The sequence below is a fragment of the Mesocricetus auratus genome, unplaced genomic scaffold, assembly GCF_017639785.1.
Source record: "Mesocricetus auratus isolate SY011 unplaced genomic scaffold, BCM_Maur_2.0 Super-Scaffold_100009, whole genome shotgun sequence".
Taxonomy (NCBI): Eukaryota; Metazoa; Chordata; class Mammalia; order Rodentia; family Cricetidae; genus Mesocricetus; species Mesocricetus auratus.
The window spans coordinates 39,942,681-39,959,973 of NW_024429193.1; the positions used below are offsets into that span (position 1 = coordinate 39,942,681).

At 37.7% G+C, this 17,293-nt stretch overlaps 1 protein-coding gene across 2 annotated transcripts in view; it reads left to right on the plus strand.

Moving 5' to 3' along the window:
• Snx7 (sorting nexin 7) overlaps positions 1 to 17,293 on the plus strand; it is an 81,788-nt gene that overhangs the window by 26,521 nt on the left and 37,974 nt on the right. For both annotated transcript variants that reach the window (XM_040751970.1, XM_040751971.1), the window contains exons 5-7: positions 1,878 to 2,076; positions 5,537 to 5,736; positions 9,805 to 9,891. In XM_040751970.1, coding sequence (XP_040607904.1) covers positions 1,878 to 2,076; positions 5,537 to 5,736; positions 9,805 to 9,891 — 486 coding nt within the window. The remainder of the gene's footprint in view (positions 1 to 1,877; positions 2,077 to 5,536; positions 5,737 to 9,804; positions 9,892 to 17,293) is intronic.

Here is a 17,293-nt window from a genome sequence, read left to right on the forward strand (position 1 = left end):
GATAGGCAGTGGTTCAGTAGCAATTACAAACAAAAGTCAATTTTACATCTCTCAGATATTGCTAGAGTAGTGGAAGTCTTGACTCAGGGTCCTGTGTCTGACAGCCTTTTGTAGCTTATGTGAAATGAACTGTGGCCTGACTCTAAAACCTTAGAAGCTGTCAGGAACATTCTCCAGAGTATGAACACAAAAACACATTAAATCAAAACTGGAGTAACAGCTCAGCATCTACAGTTTGTGATGCCCACAAGGTATGTGCTTTTTGTTAAGGCTGTGGCACTCTTGGATGGATGGCGTACCTGGTCAGTGATGGTGCCTGCTATTATTTGGCCACAAATAGGTTTTCTGTAATACTCTGGGGAAGAAAGCCTTTGAGAAGACAATGTGCTATTCATGTTCATGTTTGGGTAAATGACATGTTGCTTATAAATCTATAAAATCAGATGTTCAGGTATATATATATATATCTCCTATTGTTTTGGTCTCCAATTTACTTGATCCCAAACAAACCTACTTCCACAAATGCTGTAGCACTCCTCAAAGTCATGAGTTCTGTTTTGTTGTTTGCTTAAGCACACTATTTCTCAAGGGATGATTTTCATGGGCTGCATGTCCTTTTATAGTATGTCGTTTTTATTTATTTTATGTCTGTAGCTCTCTTTCCCATGTTAACTCTGAAATAACTAGGTTCATGTCTTATTTAACAGCTTCCTCTTCAGACAGCCAGTTGGTGGAGGTGGCATCCCAGTTTACCCACTCCAGTTAGTTGAAGAGCTGTGATCAGAGAATGTCTGTTTATAAACTAAAATGCAAACTTGAAGGAGGCAGACTGTGTTCTGTGTAGCAGTGAACCTCTAATTTCAGATTGCTGTGATCCACACATACATCCTCCCATTGCTTAATTGCTTGTACATCTCGAATTCACTCTGCCTGTGCCCCTATTTTCCTTTGATAATGAGGGTAATGGTAGAACCTGTCATGCGGGTTTATTCTTAGTTTTGCTTTGAAAACTGTGCATGTAGTTACTGGACCACATCGAGCTCTTATAAATGTCAGCTATTACACTTGAAGAGTTCATCAAGTTTCCACTCTTTTCACTGTTATTGTGGGCCCTAAGAATCATCTCTGCATCATTTTTATATGGAATACATGTTCTAAAATATAGGTTTGGGACTAGAGAGAGAACTCAGTGGTTAAGAGCACTTGCTACTCTTGCAGATGATCTGAATTCAGCTCACTACTGTCTGTAACTTCAGTTTCAGGGGACTTTATACCCTCTTTCGGCCTCTAAGGACACTGCATGAACGTGGCACATATATCCATGTAGGCAAATATGCACACATGAACATAAAATAATAATAAATATAAAAACAAAAGAAATAGAGATTGGCCATCACATCATGCTCTCCATGCATCTCTTCTTGATCACCAATCCCAGTGTTGTTATTTTAAAGATTTATGCCCTGAGAAAAGACTGTGCACCTGTTTTACATGAGTGCTTGGAAATGGGCTATTATCCAGTAGATTGCAGTGTAGGAGGATGCTACCAAAAAGAAATTCAGATGCTTCATATGCATATGCTTTAAAAGATACATACGGGAGGGGGAGGCTGGAGAGATGACTCAGGGCTTGATATTTTGCTATGTGCTCTCCCAGGGGACCAGGTTCAATTCCCAGCACCCACCTGACAGCTCTCACCTGAGTGTAACTCCAATTCTAGGGCTTCTGATACCTAGGCAAAACACCAATGAACATAAAATAAAAATAAATTATTAAAAACACACGCGGAAGTGTGTTGTCGTCTCTGTCTTACACTTTTCTGCACGGTGTAATGCTGTTGATTGACTCACTACAGTTTTTTTCACTTTGGTCTCTAGGAACTATCGTCTTACAAGAAGCAAGGACCCAGCTTGCTGAGCAGGATGGGCCAGACAGTCAGAGCTGTGGCATCCTCCATGAGAGGAGTGAAGAATCGCCCAGATGAATTCATGGAAATGAATAACTTCATTGAAACATTTAGCCAGAAAATTAATTTAATAGACAAAATATCTCAGAGAATCTACAAGGAAGAAAGGGGTATGTGGGGGTTGCCGAAGACCAATCATATAAATGGTGTGGTGTGGTGACACTGTTAGAATTTTACTTATAAATCATGGTTCAAGCTCTGCCATCTATTGAAAGTTTTTCAGAAGCTGGGGAGGTGGCACAGTCTTTAAGTACTTACCTCGCTCTCAGATAAAAGGACTTGAGTTCAGTTTCCAGCAGTCACATAAAAACCTGGGCGTAGCAGCATGAGCATGGAATCCTGGTGCTGGGGAGATAGAGGCAGGCACATCTCAAAGGTTCATTATCCAGTAGGTCTGTTTGCGTCATTGAGCCTAATGTCCCACTGGAGGACCTTTCTCATGAAACAAACTGGGCAGTTCCTGAGGAACAACACCCAAGGTTGTCTTCTGACTCCCCCCCCCCACATACACTGGCACACTCATGTCAGTACCCACTCACACAGATATACATATACACCTTCACATATATACCCTGAACACACCTACACACCCATTTCCTAAGTGGTTTTTCTGTAGTCGTAGTCAGTCCCCATTTTGTTTTATGGAGCTCTGGCTGTTCTGGCTTCCATGTGCAGACTGTGACTGTAATACCAGTTGTGAACTTGAGATTTTAAATTTAGTTCTATCATGGTAGTATCAAATATTCAACATGGACCATGTCTCAAAAATCAAAGAGTAGCATTTCAGGTATTACATTCTTCGTACTCTCTAATGTTTTACTGGTGGTGGTAGGGAAAATGACATACATATAAGCTAGGGCATTCTATGTATGTCAGAAAGACTTAAATATTGGGAAATGGAGGGATTTCCTATTATCTGCCTCTTAAGTCAGGCTAATCTTTAGTTTTCAATGATTCTACTCCAATTGCATAATGGTTTTCATTTTCTAATTTTAAAATTTTAAAGAGATGGCTGAGTCAGCAAACATGTGTTCTAATATATGTGGTACTAGAGAGCAGGGGTCTCTTACAAATAGAAGTAATTGTACTGATGGTTTATTTTTATTTGTTAATTTGTCAGTTGTGTTGTCTATGTCTGTCTTTAAACTGTAAAGTCCTTTAAGATAGGCAGGGGGAAATTCTATTTTGTTTCTAGTCTAGACACTGTAGACAGCAGCCATGTGGCAGAAGGAGGGATTCATTGCTTCAAGTTGCTCTCTGGCCTCCATGTGCACTGTGTGGCACACGTGCTCCACCCCCCTAAATAAATAAATACATGTATTTAAAGGGGAAAAAGGAGACTGGAAGTGGGAAATGGCGCAGTGGCTCAAGTGCTGCTGAAGTGTGAGAAAGGCAGTGTTAATCTCCTGAAGCCATGGGGATTCCGGGTGCAAAGACCTGCATTTGTACTTCCAGAGATCAGGAGTAGAGACAGGAGGATCCCAGAGGTTCACTGCCTAGTCCGTCGAGCCAAATGTAAGGGAGCCCTAGATTCACTGTCTGAAAATAAAAGTGGAAAAACCATAGAGGAAGGCCCGAACATGAACTACTCACCTCATGGTGCAGACACATGCATGAGCACACTCATGTGCATACATACAAAGAATTAACAAGCAAAGAAATATTCAAAAAACAGTAATTATTTTTCTAAAATATGTACAGTGGGTTTAATCCTCTTTATAGTTCTCTTTTTCTTTTTTAATATATTTTTGCTCTCTTCCCTCCCTCCCTCCCCCCCTTCTGTCTCTCTCCCTCCTTCCCTCCCTCACTCTCAATCATCGCATGGATTCTCAACATGTACTCTGCCTAGCCGTCCTCATGATGCATGTCAGGCGTCACCAACACAACTGGTTTACCATTTTTTTTTTTAACTTTCAAGAAGTTAATTAGTTTAACTAGGTTCTGGGCTTGCAGTTCTCTGTGGCCAATTCTGGATGCACAGTTGGGCTGTAGGAACTTGAAGCATACTGTGGGAGCTTCTATCCCATAAGAGCCGCAAGGGCATCCACAAGCTTTGAACTTACTGTCAAGGAGGTCATTTAGTAGATTCTACTCCTTGTAAAGGAAGCCCAATCCTGACTGCCTTTGTAAAGCAGAGCTCTTACTTTCAGAGTGAACGCTTCTGGCCCATGCTTGAGACTACTCATTATTTAAGATCAGGACGGATTAGAGGAGGGGAACAACTTGATCAAACTATACCCGGCGAAAAACTTTAATTTAAAAAAGAAGAAAATATATGAAGCCCGTTTAACAGACCTGGAGGACAAGATAGCACTCAAATTAATGGAGAGTCCTTTAGAAATTTTGAAATCTAACCTGTGTAGGGCATTCGTTCATATCCACATCAGGAAACATTAGAGGATAATAAGCAGCAATCTCTCTTTTGATGGTTTTCATTCTGCACTTTAAAAAGAATGCTTGTTTTCCTTTTCCTTTCTGCTTCCCAATTTACTTGGCAGAATTCTATTGGCTGCTTGTTGTGTAGTTTCTCTGTACAATGGACTAAAGAAGTTTCAGCTGTAACCTCACAGTAAACTTGATATGTATATTTCTAGTTGGATTCCAGGGGAACTTACAAAATGTTGGCATACAGGTGTGGTTTGAATGCTGTGTAATCTTTACAAGGCTCTGCAGTAAAAATAACTGCCTAACAATAGCCACCAATGAGCACACATACTGAGAACAGAACTGTTGAATTTTTTGTTTTCTATTTTAGTGTCATTACTCTTTAACAAAGACTAACCTGAAATCAGAAAAGTGAAATTAAGAAGAATTTAGAATAAAACCCTGATGCTCATGAGATAACCCATATCTTTATTGTTTTGAAACTTCTCGAGTTCACTTGATCATAGAAAAACACGTGTAACTACAAGTAGCTTCAAGAGGCAGGATAGATTTCAGTGAATTAGACCACATGGCAAGAAGATTAAATATAGAGAATGTCATTGTGTTTATGGTGATTCTTTGAGATTATAGGAAGGACCCTGTAGTTTTGCTTATGTTAATGGGTAGTAATTACTATTGAGTGTATATAGTTAAAAGGAAAGAAAACAGATTTTACTTAGAACCTCTTGGCTCTAATATACTTATATATAATTATATGACAGGTAGAATTTTATAATAGCTATGATGGCTGTAGAATATATTTTTTTCAAGCCTGGACAGTGAGAAGGTCATACATTTTGCTTATACTTAGATGGTAGCACTTCAAAAACTGACTTATTCAATCGAGGACAGCTGGTTAGCTAATGAATGATATCATCAGCAACTTGTATAGAGTGAGACAAAGTCCTGTCATACTTCCTATAATATAGGAATTTTGAAAAACGTTTAAAAGGGCTGGAGAGATGGTTCAGCAGTTAAGAGTCCCTACTGCCGTACCAGAGGATGCTGGCTCACAACAGCCTCCAAATCTAGCCCCAAGATTCCCAGTGCCCTCTTCTGGTCCTATGGGTACCTGTACACATGTAGCATACACTTATACAACCAACCAAATGCATAAAAATAAAAATAAATCATTTTTTGTTTTAGATTATTTAGATGAAATGAAAGAATTTGGTCCCATTCATATTCTGTGGTCAGCGTCAGAGGAAGACCTAGCTGACACATTGAAAGGCATCGCCAGCTGCATTGACCAGTGCTGTAAGGCCACTGAGAAGAGGATGACTGGCCTGTCAGAGGCCTTGCTGCCTGTTGTCCATGAATACGTGCTTTACAGTGAGATGCTAATGGTAAGACCCTCTAACAAGAATCACACTGTGATTCCCTGCCTGATTCTATCTCTCTTTTCACCACTCTTTCCTGTCTTCGTGGGATGTTTCACATGTAGATGCCTAAGAGATATCTGTTCACTCCATCCATGAATTAATGGCTGGAAGACTGCATTAGGTAATGATTGGGATACTCAATAGCAACGCCAATAATTTGTATGATTGCCATCAAAGCTAAGCATCAAGATTTACTTCAGAGCAGTCTTCTACCATTTAAATGTTTTACTTTTTAAAACATTTCTTTTGTATGATCCATAGATTTATTTCCTTTAGAGTTGCACTCTTATATCATTTATGATTTTAAAATATATTTAATATGTAATATGTACATTTTATGTAGAACATGAGTGAGTAGGGTCTTGATACCCTGCTTTGCCTTTGGGCTTCTTCTGAAATGAAATCTTTCAAGTTAAAATGTTCTCTCTTACTATTTGAAAGTTTGCTGTTTGTTATATCCACATTTTACATTCTCCTTCCTCAGTTCAACTTAAGATTCCCAGATACTTGGTTTGTAATGCTGGCTGTATTGTCAGCATTTTTTGCCCCGTGTTGCCTTGTGTTCTCAGTATGTTGTACAGTAAAGTGCCTCCTTCAGATGTCTAGTGCTTTAGGGGGGACGAAGGAGGGTAACATTGAGGGAATCTAAACTTATATTCCAATATGCCCCTTCTGTTTATTGTAATTTTATTTACTTATATTTTGTTTTATTCTTTACTCTTTACTTTTGGGGGGGCAGCACCCAGCTCCCAGATAATTGCATGGAGACTTATTCTTTCTTATGAATGTCCAACCTTAGCTTGGATTATTTCTAGCCAGGTTTTCTGAAATTATGCTGTCTACCTTTTGCCTCTGGGCTTTTACCTTTCTCTGTTTCTGTATATTTTTTTCTTTCGTTCTCATTCCTTGTCTGGCTGTGTGGCTGGGTGAGTGTCTCCCAGCATCATCCTCTCCTCATTTTCTCACTCATCCCTCTATTCTTTTTCTCCTCCTATTTATTCTCTCTGCCTGGAAGCCCTGCCTATCCCTCTCTTGTCTAGCTATTGGCTGTTCATCTCTTTATTAGACCAATCAGATATTTTAAGCAGGCAAAGTTACACAGTTTCGCATAGTTAAACAAATATAACAAGAAAGAATGCAAAACATCTTTACATTATTAAGCAAATTTTCCACAGCATAAAGGAATGTAACACATCTGAAATAATATTTAATAGCAGTTTATAGTCAAAACCATGGTTGATTTCTTATGTTGTACATCCTTGATTTCTAGGAATCTTTTTTAAAAACTTGTTTCTATCTTGGTAAGAAAAGGTAGCATAGCCTTTTAAACATGAGGCATTTCTCTTGTTTATCATGTTTAGGCTTTCTTCAAGACAGTCATTAGATCTAGTGTGAACTTTTCAGACTTTTAATCTTGTATTCTGGAGAGTCTTATAATAAGTTAAGGTAGAAACTATGAAAGCTAATTCTTGTGTCTGAAAAATAATTATAGCCATTAGAAAGAATTATTATATAGCTCTTCAATGGTTGAATGATTTTATAGTCATCTATGTTATAGTCAGTATTTTTATATTACATTTTTGCTTCTGTTTTATGTTGAGATCTTCTTATCTGAGTTAAAATAATCAGTAATGATATACTGACAAAAATAATGATTAGGAGGCGTCGGCAATTTATGGGACCTTAGAGAGTAGATCAGTAATTATTTCTGGCATACAAATGGACTCTGGGAACCCATTCCACATGGAAGGATGCTCTCTCAGCCTGGACACCTAGGGGAGGACTAGGCCCTGCCTAGGATTATATGGAAGGCCTTACTCTCCCTGGGGAGCGGAAGGGAGATGGAGTGGGATGGGGTGTTGGGAGGAATGGGGGGCGAGGGGAGGAGAAGAGGGAAATGGAACTGAGAGTAATATGTGTAAAAAGTTAAATAAAATACATAAAAAATAATAAAGTTAAAAATTTGTTATCTTAAAAAGTATATATGCATATTCAAAATAAATTCACGAATGTGAAACGTACAGAAGCCGACCTTACGTATGTGGGATTTAATTACAATACAAATCATTTGGATTAAAGGAAAAGAGGATATGTTAATTATAGTTTCTGCTTTTTGATGAGATACCATGCCCACAGCAACTCTTCTAATGGAAAACATGTAATTGGGGTTGGCATACATTTTCAGAGTTTAGTCCATTATCATCATAGTGGGACTAGCAACATGCAGGCAGACATTGTGCTGGAGAAGGAGCTGTGAGTTTTACATCTTGACCAGCAGGCAGCAGGAGTCCATGTCCTACTGGCCAAACTTGACCTCAAAGCCTGCCTCTATAGTGACATACTTCCTCCAACTTGGCCACACCTACTTCACAAGGCCACACCTCCTAATAGTGCCATTCCCTATGGGCAAAACGTTGGAACTCATCAGATGGGGTACATTTCTATTCAAACCACTGCAGAGGGGACTTAACATTAAGCAAAGTGAATGTTATAATGGAATTTGTGATAATTAGTTGAATTTTCTATTGTTTTTTGTTGAGATCAGGAAAAATGTTAATCTCTTTAAAATTTTTTTCTTATATAGCATATCTGAATTATGCATAATTGGCTTCAATATATCTTCATACATGCATATGTTTTATCATACTTTATCATATCATATTCAGTTCCTCATTGCCTTCTCTTATCCCCCTTCCACTCCAGATGATAATTTTTCTTCCCACCTTCTACATTCATGCCTTGTTGATTGATTGATTGATTGAACCCATTAATTTCATTGGGTTGCTTACGAGAAAAGAACAAGGTGGGTGGTTATGGGAACACAAGCAACTTACTAGTGGTGACACCACAAATAAAACTTCTGTCCTTCCCTTAGTTAACTATTAACAGCCTATAGATCCTCATAGCCAGATGGGGCCTCATGAGCCCCTTAACTCTAGTAGTTCTTAACTGCCTATGAATTATCAGAGAAAGGCAATTCTTCTAGATGAGAAACTTGACTCATTATGTCTCTGGACACATTTTTAACCCAGTGCCTTCTAGTTCTTTTTGAAATATTTCAGAGTCATGTTAATTGACTTCCATGCACGTTACCAAGTCTAGATGCCTCTCACTGTAGACTATCTCTCATGTACTATACCTCTTCTGTCACTGGTGGAGTTGTTTTCTTACCCAGAGTCAATATTAATAATACAGTCCCTTAATTAACATTGTTAAGTCCAGGAAAAGATGACTCCTGGGACAAGTCCTCATGTCTATGATGTTGAAATCTAAATCTTATTAGAAAATTGAGTTGCCTAACAAAAGGGAGTGTGAAAGACAGGGAAAATATATTAAAGGTATAGATGGTTCCTATATTCACATTGATTCACAAGGGTGTTTAAGTTTAAAAACACTGAAACATGAAGTTATAATTATTAAAGGTGACAAGATTGCACTATCAGTTAACCGAAGAAGTCATGATTTCTTTTCAAAACTTGGCTAATGGATGAAAATTTATACATTTTGAGCTACAGTGTAACTCTTTAGATGTGAATGCATGTTCCAGCTCTCTTATTTATGCTATAATTGGTGGTTTGATTAACTGTCCTTTTCGGGTCAAATGAGATGTTCCAATGATTATAGATATTTCCAGGTTAGTGATCCAGGTCATCCCTCTGGTCTACCAATGGATGATAGAACACATGTTTCAGTTGCTCTCATTGACCTTTATTTCTTATTTGTTCTGTTCTCTGGTCTTTTGAAGACTTTACCATCAAATATTAAACATGCATGTTTTGCTTAAGTTGATAAAATGTGCATTGGGAAACCTAATAAAACATTTATAAAAATAATGTTTAAATACTTGATGACAGCTGAGATTTTAAAGAGTAAAGAAACCTACTCTATAAGAACATTATAATCCCAAATGACTGATTACATCAGAAATATATTCCCAATGATTATTTATATTCTAAAACATAAATAGTTGTTATGGACAAAGATTACTACAGCAAACCCCAACTTGATTTATCCTTTTATTTTGATGTGCAGGGTGTTATGAAAAGAAGAGATCAAATACAAACAGAACTGGATTCCAAAGTTGAAGCTTTGACCTACAGAAAAGCCGATGCTGATCTGGTATGTTTTTAAATTCATTTATAGAATCATTTAGAAGTCCCCATCTAAAAACTGAGCTAGGGACGTAGAGCTTCATTGTATTTTTGCTTTTAAGTATTCAACAAAGAAAATTCAGGGTTTTTCTAAAACTCTCTAGCTACTGTTCTGTAAGTCTTCATGCTTAGCAGCTATGTTTCTCTACCTTTGTGCCTTGCATTGATTGTGCTGTAAGGAAATACGGAACTGTGTTTTCAAAGGGCACACTGTTAGAAGTGGGTGTATAAAGTACTTAACCTCTTTTCATATCAGTACTCAGTGAAAAAATTCACACTTTGCAAGTGTCTTGGCAAATAAACTCCTTGTTAAAGTTTAATCCTTTCTGTTATAATATGGGAAATTTCACTCATGAAATTGTGTGTTATAATAAATTCATATGTTTTACCATTGTCGGAAAACCTCATCATCATTTTTTTTGAGTTTTGACCAACATTTTTTTCATACTACCCGCCTTTTTTTTTTTAAACTGGAATACTCTAAAGTTATTGAATTTCTGACATTATATCATTGTGTTCACAGAATTTTAGTATTTATATTTTGTTGCATTTGCATATTTTCAGCACAATATTACAAGAGTAGAATTCCTATTGGTACCTTTATGACTGAGTAAGACATAAAACGGGAGAGTTTGTTTTGGTCTTTGCTGTTGAAACACTGTCGTGTTGAAGTGGATGCTGTTGTCTGTCGCAGTCTGCGCGGCTTCTCAGTGAAAATATAGAAAGGGAAATTGACTCGTCCACATTAACTGATATTGGATTTTCTATGAAGAATAATTTTTAGTTTAAACAAATATTTAGCATGGCATTGAATAGGTATTGAATACACTTGGTAAAATTGGTGGTGAGGAAATCCTGGAACCCCACTATGAAGCTGTAATATTGTAGCTTCCTCGATCTGACCTGGCAGTGGGTTTTGATCCCTTCTCCTTGCTTTAACCGTTTTGTAACATAAAATTTTATTTTGCAATTCCTACAAAATCTCCTATGTTCTCCTCTGCCTCCTCCCCTGCTTTGCCTCCTCTCCAAATCTCCCTGTCCATAATGGAATCACTTTAAGGACAGTAATTGGTGGTTTGTTCACCAAGTATTTCCAGCCTACATTAGGTGGACTGTGCTAGTCACTTAATATATATTTAGTGAAAGAATAAAAATCTTGGTGACCACTCTGATCCATGTGAACTTACTAAATCTAAAAGCAATTTGTTAAAAACACTAACTCATTAAAATCTGACTGGGGAATTTACTCTTGTTTCTTGATTCTGTATATTTTCCAAACTGAAATTCTGTTGTCTGAGTGGAATGTAAGTGGAGACTGGTGGGTTGTAGTTGACTGAGCTAGAGAAAGAAACCCATAAAGAAGGGTAATGGAAAATACATAAATGGAGGAGCTTAGTGATCAAAGAAAAGGTATCACGATGAAGAGAAAAGAAAATAAACATAAAATTAACCTGTTTCCTACAGGCTTGTATTTGTGTATGTGTTGTTCTCTTTAAAGTCTACTGGAAGAAAAAAAAAACAGCCTGGACACGTATACAGAAATTTAAATTGTATCATTTGAACACTAGGATTATTTTCTATTTGTTAATTTATTTTAACAATCATTAAGACTAGTGCTTAGACAAAATATTCTGCTTGGGTAAATACTACAGACTCTGAAATTTCCAGAGAATAATAACATTATTTACAAAGGCAGAATTTGTTCAGAATGATCTTCCTTCCTACATTATGCTTTTTTGTTTAAAGTTATTTAATTAATTTATTAATTTGTGTGTGTGTGCGTGCATGCGTGTGTGTGTGTGTGTGTGTGTTTGATTACCACTGTATTTAATTCCTTCATAGTTCTTATAGAATTAGGGAAATTTTAAAATTTAAGTATTCCATTATATCCTATAACATTTGATATTAAGGTTTGAAGCAGTTGTATAAGCACTGTGAGTTTTTTAATTGCTGTATATTCATTGGCAGGTTTTACAATCTTACTTTATTACTCATCAAAACAGATCTGCTGAGTTTGATAGTCTGTAAAATGTCCCATTTACATTTTTAATAATGTGTTTACAGGTCCTTTCACTCATCACCTAGAGTGAAAACATGTGTTTTATACAAACTAAAATCCCTATGTGCCATGATGTATTGTTAGAAACCTTTAAGAATCACCCACAAGTGAATCTGCCATGATTGGTCACCGGACAACCAAAAAGATGTTGCTTAGAAATATGCAGGATGGGTGTCACCATGGAAACCTGCCCTTGTGAGGTCCTTCTAAGGAGAAGGTCTTTGTAGTCACCATGGCGACCCTGGCAGGGAACTGAATATAGCAATCTGCCTGGTTGTTTACCATGGCAACTGAGACAGGGCCACTTTGGAGACAGCCTTGGGGGCCATTTCAATGGAGACCTTCTGAGGCGGCCTCTGGAGGCTTTCTAAAACCTATTTCAGGGTGGGATGACACGTGCAAAGTCAGTAAGCAACAATAAGCAACTTGTAATGAGAAGCTAGGTAAAATGAAGCTGCTACCAAGCATTCAAAAATTAGGAGGCTAATAATGACTGTAGAAAGACAGCAGCAGAGCATCACTGCAGAGGTCATGCTGAATGTATCAGGTGACCTTTAACTGGGTTGGGTGGTACATAATACAAGGCTCTGGTCTTTTCTACTTTATTTGTAACTGTATGGGAGCTAACTAATAACAGCACTATGACCATGTTTACTACACACACACACACACACACACACACACACACACACACACACACACCACGTATGTTTTTAATATAATCTAAAACTGTATTTGACAGTGAATTTTAGAACTTACTACTCAGCTTATTGTAAAGGGGCTGCTTTTTAGAGTTTGTGGCCTGGACTTCTCATCTCAAAACAGCAACTGAATGGCTTAATAATGACCACTGCTTCCTAAAGGCAGAAGGCTAATCTCAAAGTCAAGTCAGTTGTTCACCAAAAGTTTTATTGTTTATGCTTTGGAATTAGGTAGACCTACAAACAAGTCCTACAGGACAATTTTCTGACTTTTAAAAGTCTCTCTTTATACCATTTTTCGCAGAAAATATTAGAACCTTCCTAATAGACTTGTGTAAAGATTGAGTGATATAGCACACACACACACCCATTGTTAGCTGCTATTATTTTGATGCTATGGAGAAGTGATATTTGTGTTAGGTCCTGTATAATGGCGAATACATTGTGCACTGACATGTATGGGAATACTTAATGCAAAGTGGATATTATTAAAGGTAGTATAAGTTCTCATAGGTAATTCAATGGGAGAGTGAAATAAACAAGTCTAAATAGGGTCATTCAGCATTTAACCAGTTTAACATTTTGGAGACATCAATTCCAACAGTTGGATGGAGAATAATGAGTGTGAATATGGGTAGAACATTTTGTGATGCTCTGGGCTATTGCAAAAGGTCCCCAATGAAGAAGTAGAGACTGTACATTGATGGTGAAAGAATGAGAGGCTGAGAAGAACTGATATTGTGAGGAGAAACGAAGACGTGTGGGAGCTAGTGTACTTTGCAGTTTGGTTAAGTTTTCAGTCATAGCTTCTGTTTGAAAATGCTTATTCACTTCCCCACCTAACTGTAAAATAAATAAAGTTCATCTGTGGTGCTAAATGTGGCTGCATATCCTCTTTATTTTTATTTTTATTTTGGAATGAATGATTTATAGTTTTCCACTCAATGCAGCATTCAGATATAAATGAATATGAATACATTTGACATTTAGCAATATGTGCATAGACTGAAATTTGGATCTAGATATAATGCCATAGCTGTTTAGTACTATATTTATGTGAGCAAAAAAAAATACATTTTCATAAGATCATTATAATACGAATTTGCATATAGCCGTTTTCAGTAGCTCCAAGCAGATACCAAATTAATTCAGGCTGGTGCTTGCTCTGTGTGACTTGCTATTTTTGAAACAATGTTTTACTCTCATCCTCAAATGGTGGTTATTAATTTCCAAATGTTCTTAGTAGTGTGCTAAATCTGCACAGAGAAAGATTGCCTTCTTTCTGATTCTAGGAAGTCAAGGAGATAAGAATATTAATGTAGTAAGCTGTTACCATGACAGGAGCCAGGAAAGCTACACCTTTTTCGATATTTGCTGGCTTACCTCCCTTCCCTGACCACTCAAGTGTTATTTTATCCTATGTGCCATATTCTTAATATGATGTGCACACCTTTTCCTTCTTTGTGTGTATGTGTGTGTATCTGTATAGCATACATGTATTGAATGTATTAGGTGTGTTCCCATGTGTGCAGGTATATGTATTTGGAGAGAGTAGCTTGATGATGAGTGCCCTTTTTGATTGCTCTTTATCTTATTTATTAGGCTGCTCTCTTACTGAACCTATAACTTGCCCATCTAGCTAACCAACTTGCTTTGGGTATCATCCATCTCTGTCTGGCTACTGATGGCGTTACAGGTTGGCTGCCACCCTGTCCCATGCCCCAGCATTCATGTGACTTATGTGTGCTGAACCCCCTGGTATCCTCACACTTGGATGGCAAAAACTTTATACACTGAGCCATGGCCCAGCCCAGTTTCCCTTCCTTTTGTCTGTTCTCACATTGGTGTGTGTCTCAACAGATGCATATGCAACATGTACACATGGTCACAAAGCATGAACTGTCCACTGGGAAGGAAGGAGGCTTTCTCCTTGTATACTAATTTTTGTTAATTTATCCAAACGGTATCCCACACACTTTCATTCAGGATTTGGAGTTATTGTTATAACAAGACATTATATAATCAACAATGGAGAGGGGATTTTCACTACCTTACATCAAATATTCATTAGGGTATTCAGAACTGATTTATTCTAGCTACCATATATTCTATGGTTCAGAGATATAAAAAAAACTAGGACTTGTCACAAAGTCAGAATATAATAGTATGAATTTTGGATCAAAATAAAAACTATTAATGTAACTCCTCCCATGCAAATAGGGTAGCAGCATCTTGATTTGCATATACATAGCTGAGTGGGGATGTGGGATGGGCGAGAGTGATGCTATAACAAAGAGGTCCTCATCAGCCTTCTCTCAGGACAATGTAGCAGCTGATGCCATGAATTCCTTTCCTTTCGATATTCTTTTGCTCGGCTACCATTCAAGGGTTCATTGGCTTGACCTGTAGCAAATTTTATTTTATTATTTAAAGAAACTTGTAAAAAAAAACAGTTTCAGAGAAAACCCTAATGAATATTTGATGTAAGGTAGTGAAAATTGTCCACACACAGGAGGCTGTTGAGTCTGGAATTGCTACATGGATGTTTTCTTCGTAGTCATTTATTTTTGTGCCTCTAGCACTTTTAATACAGCAAACCCTGAAAAGCGTTTTAAGATAGGGTCTTAATTCTAGTCCCAGGATTACATATGCTGGTTGAGAACTCAGCATTTCCTGGCAGAGGTCATGGACAGACTTTGTAATTTGGGACAAATTCCATACACATCTTTGTATTTGCCTCAGCTACAAGAGTTGAGACTAAGGAGTACCTTCCTAGAATACTCTGAAGCCAACCTATGAAGACCTTTTACCACATGCTGAGTCAAAGTTGACTTGTAAATTTTAAAACATATTAGAAGAAATTTTTGTGGTTATGTACATTATGTTTTACATTCTTGTAGATCAAAATGTGGAAAGTGGTAACTGCATATTTGCTTGTTAGACTTTGACAATGTTCAAAAAAACAGAGAGAGGAGGGGCCTGAGGGTTAGTTCAGTTGTACAACACTTTTCCAGCACCAATGTTTTAACTGATTTTTTTTAAAAGAGGGGAGGCAGAATTCAATGTACTAAACTGTATCTCCTCGTTTCCCAGCTAGGCAATCTAGCCAGCGGAATGAATGGTACTTTAATGAATATTTTAATGCATCTGGATTTATGCAGACCATTCAAAAGTTATATATGCTTGGGGAGCATGGATATTGTGTTAGCCAAGCCACTCTTGGTCCTATGTCATCAGTGTATAATAAAGGCCATTTGAAGGTGAGCCACAGTTCTACTTCAGCTTAGCATTAGCAGCACTGAGAATTTTATCATTTCCTTTCTGAGGATGCATGATAAAGTTTTCATTTCCTCGTGGCAGCAACCATTGTTGTTCCTGTCTTTTGAGCAGTGTCTTCAGTTTTCTCTTGTCTTGACTTTACCATCTGGTCCAATCATTCTTCTCAGCCTGTTTGTTATAGTAGTTGATATATATGTTGATCAACTCATTCTGATCTACTGCTGTCTGGCCTTTGCAGGTGAGATGGCCACGTAGCTGACTCCCTTGTCTTATTTCCATGCTTAATTTACTTTGCACTCTTGCCCTTTTGAAAAAGATTTTCATTTATGTATATGTGGGCAGGTAGGGAGATGCTTCAGTTGCCAGAAGACAGCATTACATTTCCTGGAGCTGGAGTTGTACACGGTTGTGGGCCACTTTGTGTGGGTGCTGGGAACTGAACTCGAGTTCCCTGCAAGAGCAGCAAGTGCCCTTAATAGCTGAGCCATCCCTTCAGCTCCTGTACTTTTGTCTTTCTCTTACTGTTTAGAAACCAGTAGAGTACAGTTTCAGGAATCATGCTAAGTTCAACATGAAGTATTTAAAAAAAAATGAACAAGAACTAGAGGTAAAACTCCAAATTATCTACAAGACCGGCCACCTTTATACAGGATATTCATGACCAAGTTTTCATTTTTGAAGGTGTTTCTTTGGAAATGCACAGACATCAGCATTTCTTTTGCAAATACAAATTTAAGCCCTGAATGGCTCCTGTCAAACAGATACTTGAGGGGGCAAAAAACGTACTTCTAAAATTTTTTCCAGTGAAATTATGTATGGAAGTAACTGTGGGGAGTCTGATAATGTTGGCACTGGCCTCTGTGTGTTTGTGGTGGGAGAGGGCAGGAGGAGGGTGAAGTCCAGCATAGACTGAAGGTCTTTGTTATACCTCATTTTCCAACAGAAGATCTCAAACTCTCCTTTCTCCAGAGTCCTTGCCCTTCCCTGTGCTCACTGTAATGGGAAAAGTAACAGATGGATAAGTAAAAAGAATAGTTTAAAATTCTAGCCTTACTTTTTTTTCAGTATTTAAAACAACCCTGAATGTCTGGTATTTGGATTTGTGATTTTCTTTGTGGGATCTTTCTGCCACGAGTATAATAGTTTAAACAGCTGTCCTATGCAGGCATTCGACAGAGATTCAATTTCTTTTTAATTTAAACATTTTGTTAATAAACAATGTGCCCGGAGGGTCTGTCTTACATGTCTCTTTCCCTTCCAGCTCTGCTTGGACACTCGATAAATATTTGATTATGCTTAGAGCCATAACACACAGGGAGCCAGGAGCCTGC